The 18,251-nt window shown below is 38.6% G+C and overlaps 1 protein-coding gene and 1 long non-coding RNA gene across 2 annotated transcripts in view; both read right to left on the reverse strand.

Annotated features, from left to right (window-relative positions):
• Positions 1-18,251, reverse strand: part of LOC123523203 (probable 39S ribosomal protein L24, mitochondrial) — a 42,202-nt gene that overhangs the window by 1,478 nt on the left and 22,473 nt on the right. Inside the window, exons 4-6 of the mRNA XM_045300901.2 lie at positions 8,801-8,896; positions 7,874-7,995; positions 3,816-3,955 (exon numbers count right to left, since the gene is read on the reverse strand). Of these exons, the coding sequence (XP_045156836.2) occupies positions 3,816-3,955; positions 7,874-7,995; positions 8,801-8,896 (358 nt within the window). The remainder of the gene's footprint in view (positions 1-3,815; positions 3,956-7,873; positions 7,996-8,800; positions 8,897-18,251) is intronic.
• On the reverse strand, positions 12,318-17,052 carry LOC128558924 (uncharacterized). Its single transcript, XR_008371963.1, has 3 exons — positions 12,900-17,052; positions 12,664-12,784; positions 12,318-12,566 (listed from the first exon to the last, which is right to left on the reverse strand). It is a non-coding gene; the product is annotated as an uncharacterized LOC128558924 (long non-coding RNA).

The raw sequence follows: 18,251 nt of genomic DNA on the forward strand, positions 1-18,251 counted from the left end.
GGTCAAAATCAAGGTCAAAATTCATACCGGTACAAAACATTGTGCATTTGGTCCAAATTTGAAAGCTGTGGCTTGAGAAATGTGAAAGTAGGTCACTAGATCAATTTCAAGGTCAAAGTTCATTTTAGTAGACAGAACTATGCATGTACTTCAAATTTGGAGGCTGTAGCTTGAGAAATGTGAAAGTAGGTAATAGGTAAAATTCAATGTCAAATTTCATTTCAGAACACAAAAACATGCACGCGGTCAAAATTTGAAGCTGTAGCTTGAGAAATGTGAAAGTAGGTCACTAGGTCAATCTCAAGATCAAAGTTCATTTCGATACACAAAACTGAGTGCGTGGTCCAAATTTGAAGGCTGTAGCTTGAGAAATGTGAAAGTAGGTCACCAGGTCAATCTCAAGATCAAAGTTCATTTCAGTAAACAAAACTATGCATGTGGTTCAAATTTGAAGGCTGTAGCTTGAGAAATGTGAAAGTAGGTCACTAGGTCAAAATCAAGGTCAAATTTTATTTCCGTACACAAAACTATGCATGTGGTCCAAATTTGAAGCCTGTACCTTCAGAAATGTGAAAGTAGGTCACTAGGTCAATCTCAAGATCAAAGTTCATTTCAGTAAACAAAACTATGCATGTGGTTCAAATTTGAAGGCTGTAGCTTGAGAAATGTGAAAGTAGGTCACTAGGTCAAAATCAAGGTCAAATTTTATTTCGAAACACAAAACTGTGTGCATGGTCCAAATTTGAAGCCTGTACCTTCAGAAATGTGAAAGTTGGTCACTAGGTCAATCTCAAGATCAAAGTTCATTTCAGTACACAAAATTATGCTTATGGTTCAAATTTGAAGGCTGTAGCTTGAGAAATGTGAAAAAAAGGTCACTAGGTCAAAATCAAGGTCATATTTTATTTTGGAACACAAAACTAAGCATGTGGTCCACATTTGAAGTCTGTAGCTTCAAAAATGTGAAAGTAGGTCACTGGGTCAATAACAAGGTCAAAGTTTGTTTCGGTACACAAACCTATGCATGTGGTCCAAATTTGAAGGCTGTAGCTACAGAAATGTGGAAGTAGGTCACTAGGTCAAGGTCAACTCATGTCAAGCTTCATCTTGCCACTCAAAACTATACATGTGGTCCAAATTTGAATGATGTAGGTTATGGACATGAAGATTCTAAGTTTTTTGCCTATACAAGTCTTTATGAACCATGTGACTCCCGGGGCGGGGCCTTATTTGACCCTAGAGGGATAATTTGAACAAACTTGGTAGAGAACCACTAGATGATACTACATTACAAATATTAAAGTCCTAGTCTTTGTGGTTTGGTCAAGATTTTCAAAGTTTTTCCCTATATAAGTCTATTATAAACCATGTGACCCCCAGGGCCATATTTGACCCTAGTGGAAGAATTTGAACAATCTTAGTAGAGGACCACTAGATGATGTCATATACAAAATATCAAAGCCCTAGGCCCTGTGGTTTTGGACAAGAGGTTTTTCAAAGTTTTTTCCTATATAATTCTATATAAACCATGTGACCCCCGGGGTGGGGCCATATTTGACCCCAGGGAAATAATCTGAACAGTCTTGGTAGAGGACCACTAGATTTTGCCACATACCAAATATCAAAGCCCTAGGCCCTGTGGTTTTGGACAAAAAGATCAGAAACCATTTAACTGTTCCTGGCCAATGTGATCTTGACCTTTGACCTAATGACTTCAAAATCAACAGGGTCATCTGCTGGTCATGTCCAACCTCACTATCAATTTTCCTGACACTAGGCTCAAGCGTTCTTGTGTTATTGCCCGGAAACCATTTTCCTGTTCCTGGTCACTGTGTCCTTGACCTCTGACATACTGACCTTAAAATCAATAGGAATCATCTACTGGTCATGACCAACCTCCCTATAAACTTTCATGATACTAGGCCTAAGTGTTCTTGAGTTATCATCTGGAAACCGTTCAACTGTTCAGGGTCACTGTGACCTTGACCTTTAACACATTGACCTCAAAATCAATAGCGGTCATCTGCTGGTCATGAACAACCTCCTTATCAACTTTCATGATCCTAAGCCCCAGTGTTATTGAGTTATCATCCGGAAACCGTTTAACTATTCAGGGTCACTGTGACCTTGACCTTTGACATACAGACCTCAAAATTAATAGGGGTCATCTGCTGGTGATGATCAACCTCCCTATCAACTTTCATGATCCTAGGCCCATGCGTTCTTGAGTTATCATCCGGAAACGGATTGGTCTACATTCTGACCGACCGACCAACCGACCGACATCTGCAAAACAATATACCCCTCCTTCTTTGAAGGGGGGCATAATAAGTTACTAGACCCAACCCTGTGCAAGGCAACAGTGTAAATTGGGAAATTATTAGACCCTGTGCAAGATACAGTGTACATTTTTGTATATATGGTAACAGTGTTAATCAGGAAGTTATAAGACACTGCACAAGGCAGGACCATATATAGGGAATTACACCACAATGTACAAGGTAGCAGTACACATGGAGAAGTTATCTGACCAGTATATCGTCCCCTTGATGCAAAAAGGTACCATGAGCATATGAATAAAGAAGGCACTTGGTACCTTTTTGCATAAAGGGGACGATATATAGGGAAATTAGACCACCCTGTTCAAGATAGCTGTATAAACAGTGAAGTACCGGTAACCTGACTATGTACAATGTACCAGTATATATGGGGAAGTTAGAAAACCCTGTACAAGGAAGCAGTATTAATAGGGAAGTTCTACCCTGTGAAAGGCAGCAATGGAAGTGTCACTGGGAAGACATTTGTTCTTTGGAGGTGTCATTAAAGACGTTTTTGCACTTTGTGTGTCACTGAAGAGGTATTTGCTCTTTGGATCTTGCTGAAGAGATATCTGCTCTTTGGATGTCACTGAAGAGTTATCTGCTCTTTGGATGTCACCGAAGAGGTATTTGTTCTTTGGATGTCACTGAAGAGTTATTTGCTCTTTGGATGTCACTGAAGAGTTATCTGCTCTTTGGATGTCACTGAAGAGGTATTTGCTCTTTGGATGTCACTGAAGAAGTATTTGCTCTTTGGATGTCACTGAAGAGGTATTTGCTCTTTGGATCTCACTGAAGAGTTATCTGCTCTTTAGTTTAGTTTAAACATATTTTATTTCAGTAATACATGAAACATTTACAGAAAAATTAATTAAGGAATTGGACAGAAAGCTATATCAGCTTACGGTTGTCCTCTCCTTAAAGACACTGGTCATGATGTCTTTTGATGTCACTGAAGAGGTATTTGCTCTTTGGATCTCACTGAAGAGGTATCTGCTCTTTGGATGTCACTGAAGAGTTAGCTGCTCTTAGTGTGCCACTGAAGAGTTATCTGCTCTTTGTGTGTCAGTGAAGAGGTATCTGCTCTTTGGATGTCACTGAAGAGGTATCTGCTCTTAGTGTGCCACTGAAGAGTTAGCTGCTCTTTGTGTGTCACTGAAAAGTTATTTACTCTTTGTGTGTTGCTGAAGAGTTATCTGCTATTTGCTTGTCACTGAAGAGTTATCTGCTATTTGCGTGTCACTGAAGAGTTATTTGCTCTTTGTGTGTCACTGAAGAGTTATCTGCCCTTTGTGTGCCACTGAAGAGTTATCTGCCCTTTGTGTGTCACTGAAGAAGTATTTGCTCTTTGTGTGTCGCTGAAGAGTTGACTGCACGTTGGAGGTGTCATTGACAGAAAAATTTGCTTTTTTGTTGTCATGGACAGAGGTTACACTGTACAATCACTGGCCAGTTGGCAGCAAATGTGAAAACAAACAATGACACAAACAGTCTTACCTTTCACTTCCCAGGATCTGGTAAAGTCTTCCCATGTTTTCTTATGTTTATGTGGTATTGGAATAACTCTTCCACTTCTTACACTAACCCTCACACGTTCACCTTCTTCTGTGTATCTCCAATCAATATCTGTTGCACGCCTAGAAAATATATTTTATATAATCTGAAAAAAGTGTTACTAAAGTTGGTCTTTATACATCCAAACAACTGCTATATTCCAGACAGACTTTTATGTAAAACAGGCTAACAAATGATAATCTTAGACAAGAGCAGTCCATGAAACTTGCCTCCATGATGGCCTGCTGGAGTTAAGTTTGTATGTAACTAGAAAATGCTTTTGTAAAAAAGCGCATGTCTCCCCCAATGCAAAGTCCTATAGGCAAGAAGTCAATAGGGGTCAGGAGCAAAAATCAAAGAGACACTGATGGTTGGCTGCAACAGGGATCATCTACTTGGCATGTCCAGTCATCCCGCTAAATTTCAACACTCTTGGCCTAGTGGTTCTCCAGTCACTGTTCAGGCTCCTATGACCTTGACCTTTGATCAAGTGACCTCAAAAAAAAATAGGGGTCATCTACTCTGCATGTCCAATCATCCTATTAAGTTTCAACATTGTAGGTCAAGTGGTTCTCAAGTTATTTCCAAAAAAAATGATTTTACATGAACAGGCCACTGTGACCTTGACCTTTAACAGACTGACCCCAAAATCAATAGGGGTCATCTACTCTGCATGTTCAATCATCCTATGAAGTTTCAACATTCTGGGTCAAGTGGTTCTCAAGTTATTGATCAGAACTAGTTATCAATGTTCAGGCCCCTGTGACCTTGACCTTTAACGGAGTGGCCCCAAAAACAATAGGGGTCATTTACTCTGCATGAACAATCATCCTATGAAGTTTCAACATTCTGGGTCGAGAGGTTCTCAAGTTATTGATTGGAAATGGTTTTCCATGTTCAGGCCCCTGTGGCCTTGACCTTTAACAGAGTGACCCTAAAATCGTTAGGGGTCATCTACTCTGCATGACCAATCATCCTATGAAGTTTCATCATTCTGGGTCAAGTGGTTCTCAAGTTACTGACCGGAAATGGTTTTCAATGTTCGGGCCCCTGTGACCTTGACCTTTCACAGAGTGACCCCATAATCGTTAGGGGTCATCTACTCTGCATGACCAATCATCCTATTAAGTTTCAACATTCTGGGTCAAGTGGTTCTCAAGTTATTGACCGGAAATGGTTTTCAATGTTCAGGCCCCTGTGACTTGACCTTTAATGGAGTGACCCCAAAATCAATAGGGGTCATCTACTTTGCATGTACAATCATCCTATGAAGTTTCAACATTCTGGGTCAAGTGGTTCTCTACTTATTGATCGGAAATGGTTTTCAATGTTCAGGGCCCTGTGACCTTGACCTTTGACAGAGTGACCCCAAAATCAATAGGGGTCATCTACTCTTCATGACCAATCATCCTATGAAGTTTCAACATTCTGGGTCAAGTGGTTCTCTAGTTATTGATCGGAAATGGTTTTCAATGTTCAGGCCCCTGTGACCTTGACCTTTGACAGACTGACCCCAAAATCAATAGGGGTCATCTACTCTTCATGACCAATCACCCTATGAAGTTTCAACATTCTGGGTCAAGTGGTTCTCTAGTTATTGATCGGAAATGGTTTTCAATGTTCAGGCCCCTGTGACCTTGACCTTTGACAGAGTGACCCCAAAATCAATAGGGGTCATCTACTCTTCATGACCAATCATCCTATGAAGTTTCAACATTCTGGGTCAAGTGGTTCTCTAGTTATTGATCGGAAATGGTTTTCAATGTTCAGGCCCCTGTGACCTTGACCTTTGACAGAGTGACCCCAAAATCAATAGGGGTCATCTACTCTTCATGACCAATAATCCTATGAAGTTTCAACATTCTGGGTCAAACGGTTCTCTAGTTATTGATTGGAAATGGTTTTCAATGTTCAGGCCCCTGTGACCTTGACCTTTGACGGAGTGACCCCAAAAACAATAGGGGTCGTCTACTCCAGCAGCCCTACAACCCTATGAAGTTTGAAGGTTCTAGGTCAACTGGTTCTCCAGTTATTGCTCGGAAATGAAGTGTGACGTACGGACGGACAGACGGACGGACAGACGGACGGACGGAAGGACGGACGGACGGGGCAAAAACAATATGTCTCCTGGGGGAGACATAATTCTCTGTCTCAGCAGTACCAGGTACTCTTTGACCTAATCACCACGAACAGAAGGGGTCATGTTCAGACCAAGGAATATCTTTGTATGAATTTTATTTCCAATCATTCTAAAGTCTTTTATAAACAAGAGCACCGCCTTGCGGGTGCTGACGCTCATCTGATTTTTTTTGTGTAATAGAAATATTGTCCTACCCATGATTTTCTAAGTCTAAAAAGGGCCATCATTCTTGCAAAAAGCAGGATAGAGTTATGTTTCTTGATGTACAGTGTCCACTTATGATGGTGAAAAACTGTTGCAAGTTTTAAAGCAATAGCTTTGATAGTTTATGAGAAAAGTTGACTTAAACATAATACTCAACCAAGAAAATGATTTTCTAAGTCCAAAAGGGGCAATAATTATTGCAAAAAGCAGGATGGAGTTATGTTGCTTGCTGTACAGGGTCAGCTTATGATGGTGAACAAGTGTTGCAAGTTTCAAAGCAATAGCTTTGATAGTTTAAGAGAAAAAGTTGACCTAAACATAAAACTTAACCAAGAAATCTGATATTTTCTAAGTCCAAAAGGGGCCATAAATCTTGCAAAAAGCAGGACACAGTTATGTTTCTTGCTGTACAGGGTCAACTTATGATGGTGAACAAGTGTTGCAAGTTTTAAAGCAATAGCTTTGATAGTTTTGGATAAAAGCTGACCTAAACATAAAACTTAACCAAGAAAACTGATTTTCTAAGTCCAAAAGGGGCAATAAATCTTGCAAAAAGGAAGATGGAGTTATGTTTCTTGATGTTCAGGGTCTGCTTATGATGGTGAACAAGTATTTCAAGTTTCAAAGCAATAGCTTTGATAGTTTAGGAGAAAAGTTGACCTAAACATAAAACTTAACCAAGAAATCTGATATTTTCTAAGTACAAAAGGGGCCATAAATCTTGCAAAAAGCAAGATGGAGTTATGTTTCTTGCTATACAGGGTCAGCTTATGATGGTGAACAAGTATTCCAAGTTTCAAAGCAATAGCTTTGATAGTTTAGGAGAAAAGCTGACCTAAACATAAAACTTAACCAGGCAACGCCGACGCAGACGCCGACGCCGACGCCGACAACCGCTCAAGTGATGACAATAACTCATCATTTTTTTTCAAAAAATCAGATGAGCTAAAAACTGTTTACAACATCAAGCCTTATATATGGCTTTTGACTTCACACTGAAAATTATTTCACAGAGATTTTCCATACGAAACCCTGGCTGTGTGAGCAAGTGAGCAATCTAAGGCCATGATGTTGTTTCTATTTTTAGCCCTGGTTATAACTTCAACTTGAAAGTTTTAAGTGGAAAGGGGGAATAGTTCATAAAATATTGGTGCAAGAGTTATTATAATGTAGGTGATGATATGAAAAAAAGAGCTTAAAATTTAAATCAAATCCCTTATGCAATAGGAGAGAATTATATTTTGAAAACCTAAAATTCTAAATAAAAAGGGGGCATAATTCATTAATTATTGGTACCAGAGTCAAAGCCTTTAAAGTTTGAAGCAAATCCATCAAATAACATATAATAGATAAAGTGAAATTGCATCAAAACTTCAACAGAGGTGTGAAATCTGCCAGGAATTCCCACACCAGGGCAAACACAATAGCTATTCATACACTTTCTATAGACGAGCTAAAAAACGAACATCCAACGACACCCAACAGACATACCACTGTCATAATACCTCACTCTGAAACTTTGGCTCAGGTAAGCAAAAATAAATTTTGCATGAAAAGAGAAAGCTTGGCTTTGAAATCAATAAAAAAAAAGCCTAAAAGAGAAAGCTTGGCTTTGAAATCAATAAAAAAAAACCTTTCTTTTATGTAAAATACTTACATATCGGCAGGGTCAACCAATTTGACTTCATTCGTAACCAACAATGGCTTTTCACTTGACATATATTTTGGATAACTTCTCAAATATTTTTTGTACGCATTACTACCTGCATTCTTGTACTCCTGTAGCAAACAAATAATATCAAATCAGTAGAATACATAGGGATAATACAAGGCTTAAAACTCAGAATAATAGTTTAAAAGGAGTGATGGTTAAGGGTGATCATTTAACGTTTAAACCATCATTCCTAATAAAGGCACTGACCTCCAGGGAGAGATGACTGAAAGTGGGTAGAGGCTTAAAGGGAGTAACGACACGCTGAATCATTACACGAGTAATATATCTGTGTTTAGCATGCAAAAACATAAAACAGGTCGAGTGACCTCATTTGAAAAAATATGAGTGCGGACCTTAGAAGTAATATCTAAATTCAGCAGTAGACATTTCATTTCTAAATTACAAGACAATATACTTCATTAAAAATATATAATAGGGTTATCATTTAGTAGCTGGATTTGGGATGCTGTATTCAGCTTGAGTGGATTTTTGTCAGATCGGATCTCACAAGGCGCACAAGTGACGAGTGTGATCAGACATTGCAAAATCTACAAGAGCTGAATACAAAATCCCAGATCTAGCTACTGTTATAATGACCCTTTTATTATATACCTCCACCTTTTCATTTGTTGTTTTGTTATTGAACGAAATCTTCAATGGTAATAGATGTTGAAATGGAACTTAGTGAAGTTTTTATGTGCACTATTTATAGAAATGCGTCAGGTCATACATATTAATGAGAGTAGTCTGGCAACTTACAATACAAAAGGTACAATACGAAAATTTTTCTGCCTGTTCATATTTACTTGTGAAAAACAAGCTGATTTTTTACAGAATTTACACAGGTATATAATAAAAATTCATACATACCATATGCAGCCCTTCAACAAAACACCAATTTCTTTCTTTGACTATTTCAACAACTTCACCTATTTTGCCTTTATCTCTGCCAACAAGTACCTCCACCTGTAAAATGTGCACTTTATAATATAGTGATATTTAGACTATTTAATAAATCTTTGAACAGCACTGACTAGTTACTTTCATGAAATAAATCATAATTTACAATGAATGTTTACACTTGTTTCCATGCCTTTAACTACGACCTTGCCCATGACCTTTGAACAACTGACCTAAAAATCAATAGGGGTCACCTCCCATCAAGTTGAAGGTTCGTGTGCCGAAGTGTTCTTCAGCTATCATTTGCAGCCTCCATGTCACTCTGACCTTGACCTTTGACCTACCGACCCCAAACACAGTAGCAGTCTTCTACTGACTACAGGCAATCATCCTATGAAGTTTGATGACTGCTGCAAAAGCTTTCTTCAGTTTAGAGCTGAAACCATTTTTAGTCTCACTGTGATCTTGATCTTTGACCTTATGACCCTTAAAACAAGTAGGGGTCACCTCCTGACCATAGGCAATCATCCTATGAAGCTTGATGACGGTTGGCCAAAACATTCTTCACTTACTGAGTGGAAACCAATTTCAGTCTCAAGGTCACTGTAACCTAGATATTTGACCTAATGATCCCTATAAAAATACAGGTAATCTGTTGACAATAGACCTCTTGGGGACTGACGACAATTAGGAAACTAAGAGACAATATAAAAGAAGATTTTTAATGTTTCCACTACTTATACATATAGGGAAAAACCTGATGCCCCCTGTCAGCCCAAATAGACCTTCTTCAATCACCCAGAGAGGACACTGACCATCTGACCTTGCTTCTGACCAATATAGTCTGTGCATTGTTTCCTTCCAATTTTAACAACCTGAGAAGCCTCATCTGTCACACTAATTTATGTAATCAACTTCGTCTACCTCTGGAACTAACACCTGGAGCAAAATATGGTCCTCTTCCAAACTTGCACACTGTCTAGCCTGTTAAGCTCAGAAACTTCCACCATACTGTTTAAGAGGAAAAGTCAATCAAATAAAGTGTGGACAGACAGTAGGACGGATGAAAGAACACAAAAACTCAACCTTAGCTTTTTGCTCTCAGGTAAGCTAAAAATTATAGGCTAGCTATTTATGCTGCTCCCCATTAAATATTTGTCAGAAAGAACAGCATTATGACATGTGGGCTAAACCTGTGTAGAACAATTATCAAGTTATTGCGAGGAACTGTGTGGGCTAAACAAGAGAACAATTATCATGTTATTGTGAGGAATTGTGTGAGCTAAACCGGTGGAGAACAATTATCATGTCATTGTCAGGAACTGTGTAGGCTTAATCAGTGGAGAACAATTATCATGTCATCGTGAGGAACTGTGTGGGCCAAACCAGTGGAGAACAATTATCATGTCATTGTGAGGAACTGTGTAGTCTTAACCTGTGGAGAACAATTATCATGTCATTGTCAGGAACTGTGTAGGCTAAACCAGTGGAGAACAATTATTATCATGTCATTGTGAGGAACTGTGTGGGCCAAACCAGTGGAGAACATTTATCATGTCATTGGGAAGAACTGTGTAGGCTAAACCTGTGGAGAACAATTATCATGTCATTGTGAGGAACTGTGGGGGCCAAACCAGTGGAGAACAAATATCATGTCATTGTGAGGAACTGTATGAGCAAAACCCGCGGAGAACAATTATCATGTCATTGTTAGGAACTGTGTGGGCCAAGCCAGTGGAAAACAACTAACATATCATTGTGAGGAACTGTGTAGGCTAAACCAGTGGAGAACAACTACCATGTCATTGCGAGGAACTGTGTGGGCCAAACCAGTGGAGAACAACTACCATGTCATTGCGAGGAACTGTGTGGGCCAAACCAGTGGAGAACAATTATCATGTTATTGTGAGGAACTGTGTGGGCTAAACCAGTGGAGAACAACTAACATGTCATTGTCAGGAACTGTGTAGGCTAAACCAGTGGAGAACAATTATAATCATGTCATTGTGAGGAACTGTGTGGGCCAAACCAGTGGAGAACAATTATCATGTCATTGGGAAGAACTGTGTAGGCTAAACCTGTGGAGAACAATTATCATGTCATTGTGAGGAACTGTGGGGGCCAAACCAGTGGAGAACAATTATCATGTCATTGTGAGGAACTGTATGCGCAAAACCCGCGGAGAACAATTATCATGTCATTGTTAGGAACTGTGTGGGCCAAACCAGTGGAAAACAACTAACATATCATTGTGAGGAACTGTGTAGGCTAAACCAGTGGAGAACAATTATCATGTCATTGTGAGGAACTGTGTGGGCTTAACCAGTTGAGAAAAATTATCATGTCATTGTGATGAACTATGTGGGCCAAACCAGTGGAGAACAATTATCATGTTATTGTGAGGAACTGTGTGGGCTTAACCTGTGGAGAAAAATTATCATGTCATTGTTGATGAACAATGTGGGCCAAACCAGTGGAGAAGCACTGTAAGTTTAACTCCTTCCAGGTTCCTACAAAGCAGAAAAAATATATTCCCTGACTTTTCCTGACCAAATTTCAATTTTCCCTGACCGAAACTTTCCTTATTCACAGACACTTAACTGGCTGTTGGCCTCCTGAATGTATTATAGTGCTGAAATATTTGTAAGCGGCCCAAGTCGCTCACCTGAGGAGGACCTTAATCATCTGACCCTTAAAGGGCCCAAAAACCCCAATTTGAACCGATTTATGAGAGGACCTTATGTTGATGCTACAGACCAGGTTTGATGACGATCCATTGAGTGGTTCATGAGAAGTAGTCATTATAAGGTATTTTTACTTTTAGCTTTAGCAACCCCTAGAAGGGGCCAACTTCCCCTACTTGAAGAAATTTGAGAGAGGACCTTATAATGATCCTACATACCAAGTCTAATGAAAATCCATCTAGCCATTCATTACAAGAAGTTGGTTTAAAGTATTTCTAGTTTTAGCTCTAGCAGCCCCTAAAAGGGGCCAAGTGTCCCTAATTAAAAAAAATTTGGTAAAGGGCCTTATAATAAAAATCAAGTTTGATGAAAATCAATCAAGCAGTTCATGAGAAGAAGTCTTTTGAAGGCATTTATATTTTCAGTTCTAGTGGCCCCTAAAAGGGACCAACTGTCCTCATTTGTAGCAATTTGGGAGAGGACATGTTTCATATAGATCTGGTATAAAATGTGGCATTGTAGTGTTAAAAAGCTTTTTCTTTGGCTTGATCTTGTGATCTAGCTTGTCATCTCAAATTATCTGGTTTCACTCATTAAGATACACAGTCTGACTAGGTTTAATTCAGACTGAGCCTGAATTATGACAATAAATTATAATGTTGTGTGATAAAAAATAAACTGTCGATGAGGAACGATGCACAAGAACAAACATTGGGTAACAGGAAAACAAACCAATTCAAATAGCTAAATACCACCAAGTACTAGTACCTGTTTGAACTTGGTTGAAAAAAAAAGAAAAATCGTTTCCTTTAGATGTGCTCTTTATTCATAAAACATGTGCAAATTTTTATCCAAATATCAATGGAGAAACAGAAAACTGAAAGAAGACATAAACAGAACATCATCTCTCTGTACAGGTTACACCACTTGGAAGACAAAAATGTGAAATTAATATGCTGAAAATTGTAACAAGTGTAAAGAAAACACCAATCTTTGCATAGGGATGTTTGCTCTTCGGTGGTGTCAGTTACAGAGGTTAGACTGTACATAACCTCGCACGGTGGCGAGTAGACTGTACAACCTGCACGTGTGAATTTTAGACTGTACAAACTCGCCACGTGTGGAACAGAGGTTTAGACTGTACATAACCTCGCCACGGTGGCGGAAACGGTTAGACTGTACAAAACCTCGCCACGGTGGCTGGAAACAGAGGTTAGACTGTACATAACCTCGCCACGGTGGCGGAGACAGAGGTTAGACTGTACATAACCTCGCCACGGTGGCGGAAACAGGTTAGACTGTACAAACCTCGCCACGGTGGCGGAGACAGGTTAACTTGTACAAACCTGCCACGGTGGCGGAGACAGAGGTTAACTGTACATAACCTCGCCACGGTGGCGGAGACAGAGGTTAGACTGTACATAACCTCGCCACGGTGGCGGAAACAGGTTAGACTGTACAGAACCTCGCCACGGTGGCGGAGACAGAGGTTACACTGTACATAACCTTGCCACGGTGGCGGAGACAGAGGTTAGACTGTACATAACCTCGCCACGGTGGCGGAGACAGAGGTTAGACTGTACATAACCTCGCCACGGTGGCGGAAACAGACTGGGTAGAGTGTACATAACATCATGGTGTTGTAACAGAGGTAACATTGTACACCACACTACACGACATTACCGAGGTATTGCTAACATGTCAACTGTGCACAACAACACCATGGTATAAGTAACAGTTACACTGTATACGACATCACTGAGACCTCTGTAATAGCAGTTACCCTGTATACAATGTCATAACAGAAAATACTTTTTCACACAAAATTGTTATTCTCTATTTCTGTAGGAGCCTTTATATATACAACATTTTAGACAATAGACAATATTTTCAATATAACTGTAGTACAAGTTTCCTAGAGTAGCATGTAACATGTTTCTCTCTCAAAGATACAAGATCTTTGCCAGCAAATCCTCTGATAGCAGTTACTGAACATTTTATATTAGCTCTCATCTCTAATGCTTTGACCTTATCTCTGAGATGAAGTTAGACAGGATTTTCAAAGAAAAATTTCAATCTTGGTATATGGACACAAAATTAAACAGACTTCAAGTCCAGAAATTTCCTTACCCTTTCAAAAAAATTTTCCCAACATTTTCTGCAAGGCAAAAATAACATGTTTGTTTTTAATAAATACAGAGAAATTTTACAAATTGTTGAGTATTATTCTACAGACCATACTGAGTATTATAGATCATCAGTGCTATCCCAGGGTGTGACATGTTTTCTGTTACTATTTAACAGAAGACAGTGTGTCTAAAGTCACCTGTCTTCAAACTGTGATGTTGGGTCAGTACTCGTTCAAACTGCAGGAACACTGATTAGCTTCAATGACTGCAGCTGGAACACTGTTGAAAAACAACTTCAAACTCATAAAATAAACAGACCCAACAAGGAATAGCATTACTTTTTTTCTCAGGATATTCATACAAGATAACTCCTGAAGCTTTTTTTTTAATTTTTATATAATCATCTCCCACTTCTTCTGAAAAAAAAAAAACCTAAGCCCTAACCACAGAAGGCACATCGCTGACAAAGTAAAATTAAACAAACAAGAGGGCCAAGATGGCCCTAGGTCGCTCACCTGAGAAACACACCATAACAGTGTAAACATGTTTGACCTAGTGATTTCATGGAAACAAATATTTTGGCCAGTTTTAATTAAGATTGGACTAAAAATGTGGTCTCTTGAGTTTAAACAAGTATTTTCTTAGATATGACCTAGTGACCTAGTTTTTGACCCCAGTTGACCCATATTCGAACTTGACCTAGATTTTATCAAGACAATCACTCTGACAAAATTTAATGAATATCAATTGAAAAATACAGCCTCTATTGTATACACAAGTTTGATTTGACCTAGTGACCTACTTTTTGATACCAGATGACCCATATTCAAATTCGACCTAGATTTTATCAAGGCAATCATTCTGACCAAATTTAATGAAGATCAGTTGAGAAATACAGCCTCTATCACATACACAATCTAAATGTTGACAGATGACAGATGACAGACAGACGACTGACATTGAGCGATCACAAAAACTCATCTGAGCAATGCTCAGGTGAGCTAATAATCAAGGTCACAGTTAAAAGATCTTAAAGAGATCCAGGTGGAAGCCAGAAAATGTACATACGAAAATAATGCCAATAAGTTATAACTATTGAGCATGACTAATAAAAAATCCTGAGGCTGAACATCACAGTTTAATATATAACAAACTGCAAAACAACAAACCTGTAAATAAGTAAGGTCATCCTTAAAAGTCATTTCTTTGCAGTGCTTAGACTCACTTACCAAAATCAGTACTACCTCTAGCCCTATGTTTTGAAAGTGACCTTGGCTCAAGTACAAAGGTCAAATTTCCTATTTCATTCTTCAAATCATACTGACTTTTTTTGTCTATGGCAATAATTACTCTTACAATTTACTGAATATGTCAATAACATAAGTAATAAATGCTGTTATACTATTTAATGGGCACATTCAGTATAATGTATTACTAAGATATTACGCTTAGTAGTAAAATATAAGAATAAGTTCACCATCAGTCCTAATGTAATTTCAATTACAGGTAGCTTTTCCTGTATTTCTTGACTAAATTAACTCCCAAAACACCCCATAAAAAATCACTTGACTGACCTACCTACCTTTAAATTCTGGACTGAAGCACAGCAAACAAATATTTTAAGTCTGGCCTAAGCATGGAAGACATTACGGTGATTTATTTACAGCAGGCAATGCTAAAACAACACCTGAATGATACCTGTATACAAACTGCATTGAATGCCTAGTGATAGTCTGGCATGAAACACTGTACAAACATTATACTTGATCATAAGACATTACAAAAATAATTACTGAAAGGATAATTAACATTTTATATTCTACTTCCTTGACTCCACATATTGTCCACTCTACATTCTCTGTGCAAGAAAACATTGAAAAAATACACCTAGTATCCAATCCTATGTAGGTAATTATTATAAAATATATTTACATCTTTAAAATGTTTAAACTTATATATCAAATTAAAGAGCACTCTAACTTACATTCACCCACTCTATCCTATCTCCACCCACTCTATCCTATCTCCACCCACTCTATCCAATCTCCACCCACTCTATCCTATCTCCACCCACTCCATCCTATCTCCACCCACTGTAACCTTTCTCAATCCATACACTCCAACCACTCTATCCTATCTCTCATCCCCCACTCTATCCTACTCTATCCTATCTCCACCCACTGTAACCTTTCTCTACCCATTCTAACCTATCTCCAACCACTCTATCCTATCTCTCATCCCCACTCTATCCTATCTCCACCCACTGTAACCTTTCTCTACCCATACACTCCAACCACTCTATCCTATCTCTCATCCCCCACTCTATCCTATCTCCACCCACTGTAACCTATCTCAAGCCATTCTAACCTATCTCTCATCCCACTCTAACCTATCACCATCTATTCTATTTTATCTACACCCACTCTATCCTCTTTCCACTCACTCTTACCTTTCTCCATCCACTCTATCCTATCACTCATCCCCCACTTTATCCTATCTCAACCCACTTTATCCTTTTTCCATCCTCTTTTATCTATTTCCACCCACTCTAACCTAATCAATTTTGATTTCTTCCTTAACCCTCTTTGTAAAGGAGCCTTTATGTTGTTTTTCATGAAAATACCATGCATACCTACATTATAATATTGCTATAATAGCTATTGCTGTACAATGTAAATCAATTACATCTTCAATCCAAACCAAAGAAAGGTAACACAAAACAGATCAAAAAGAACTACTTATGCAATCTACCAGGAATAAATAACTCTCAAGACTAATAGCGTTATCACATTAATTCATCTGGTATTAAATTAAACAGTGTGGACAGTCACCAGAAGTATGTTGTGCTGCACTCCAAGCATATGATATAAAATTAATTAACAATAACCTGTATATTATGCATATATCATTTACATTTACTTTCACAAACTGTGAGTTGTTCACTTTCTCTGTAAACTTCTCACACCTAGATACCTTTTATAACATTCACAGTTTACATAGACCACTGGTAGTTCAGTGAACTGTTTTTCCTGTCAAAACACTAATGTACATAGAAATAAAGAAGCACAAAATTAGGTAAGAAACAAAATACCAGACCTGGCTTATTTTCTAAACTACATACAACACCATTAAAAAAGCAGGTGCTGACATCATTACATTTCAATGTATCAGGACCTTCATTTATTCTAAAATACGTATCATTACCACTGATGATATCAAAACCTTACAATATACATGTGTTGATATCAATACCTCCTTCCAATATGTATATGACATCATATCAATACCTATGTGATGGCATTAATTTCTGTCGCTGGACAATTATTTTAATATTAGTGCTTTAAGCTTTAAATTATGAAACAAAGATTGTAAAACAAGTAACCTTTGGATAGAAATCGGATGGGGCGGAGGGGGGCTCTTGGTGTCTTGATCCGATGCGGTCAAGTATGGGAGTCGGCGGTCAGTGGGGCAGGAGGTAAGAGGGGGGGAGGAGTGGTGGGCGCTGCGTTCAGTTGGTGGGTCCGACTGAGGTCAGTACGTGAGTCAGACTGCAGGTTCAAGTACTGGTTGGGTCATCATATAAGGAAGTCATTTAGCATGTCAAGTCTATGGTTCTATGCAGGTGCACCTTCACTGAAAACAGGGCTTTCTCCTTCTACAGTAAGGACCATTATAGTCCTCTTCCACTTTGAAACTTTCTTTTTTAAATCAATCTGTTTTCCACTAAATTGATTTTACATCAAAAAACTTTCTCCCTTAGCCTAAGTACTGAGCAATCCCTCTATGTGCCCCCCCATTTGAACAAATTTCCGACAGGACCTTATAATGATGCTACAAACCAAGTACATTGTACTATGAAGATCCATCAAGCAGTTCATGAGAAGAAGTTTTTTAGATGTATTTCTTTTTTTAAATCAAGTGGCCCCTAAGAAGGGCCTAGTGGCCCTATTCGAACAAAATTGAGAAAGGGCCTTATAATGATTCTACAGACTAAGTTTGATGAAGATCCATTAAGCAATTCATGAGAAGCTGTTTCGAGTTGTTTTTCTTTATTTTTAGCTCTCAAGTGTCCCCATTTGTAAAAATTGAGACGGATCTACAATGATGCTACAGACCAGTTGTGAAATCCATCAATTGTTATGAAAGAAGTGTGGTAAAATTTTCTATTTAGCTCTAGCGCCTCAAGGCCAAGTAAACCTCATTAGAACAAACTTGGAAGGGACCTGTTATGATGCTAAAATTTGGATTTGTAATGTCCTGCTAAATGAATTGTTTCGAGAAGAAAATAGTTCAAGTCAAAAAGGACAAAGGATGCAGCAACGAACATCACTTGTCATTACAGTCACACTGACCCTAAGATACATACACTACAGATTCAACAAATCACAAGTTCTAAAACAAGTAGTAACATGTCTACAATCTTAACTTGTATAAATCAGCTTTCAATGTACCAATCAAGTGGCAATAAGTAAGCAACAATCCATATGACAAGTTGGTTCTCCTGGATAGTTGCAGCAAGACTCATTACAACTTGAGCATAAATTCCACATCTCAAACAGTGCGACACTTGTTTACCTAGCAACTGAGACGGACCGCTACAAATGATCA

The sequence above is a fragment of the Mercenaria mercenaria genome, chromosome 8, assembly GCF_021730395.1.
Source record: "Mercenaria mercenaria strain notata chromosome 8, MADL_Memer_1, whole genome shotgun sequence".
Lineage (NCBI taxonomy): Eukaryota > Metazoa > Mollusca > Bivalvia > Venerida > Veneridae > Mercenaria > Mercenaria mercenaria.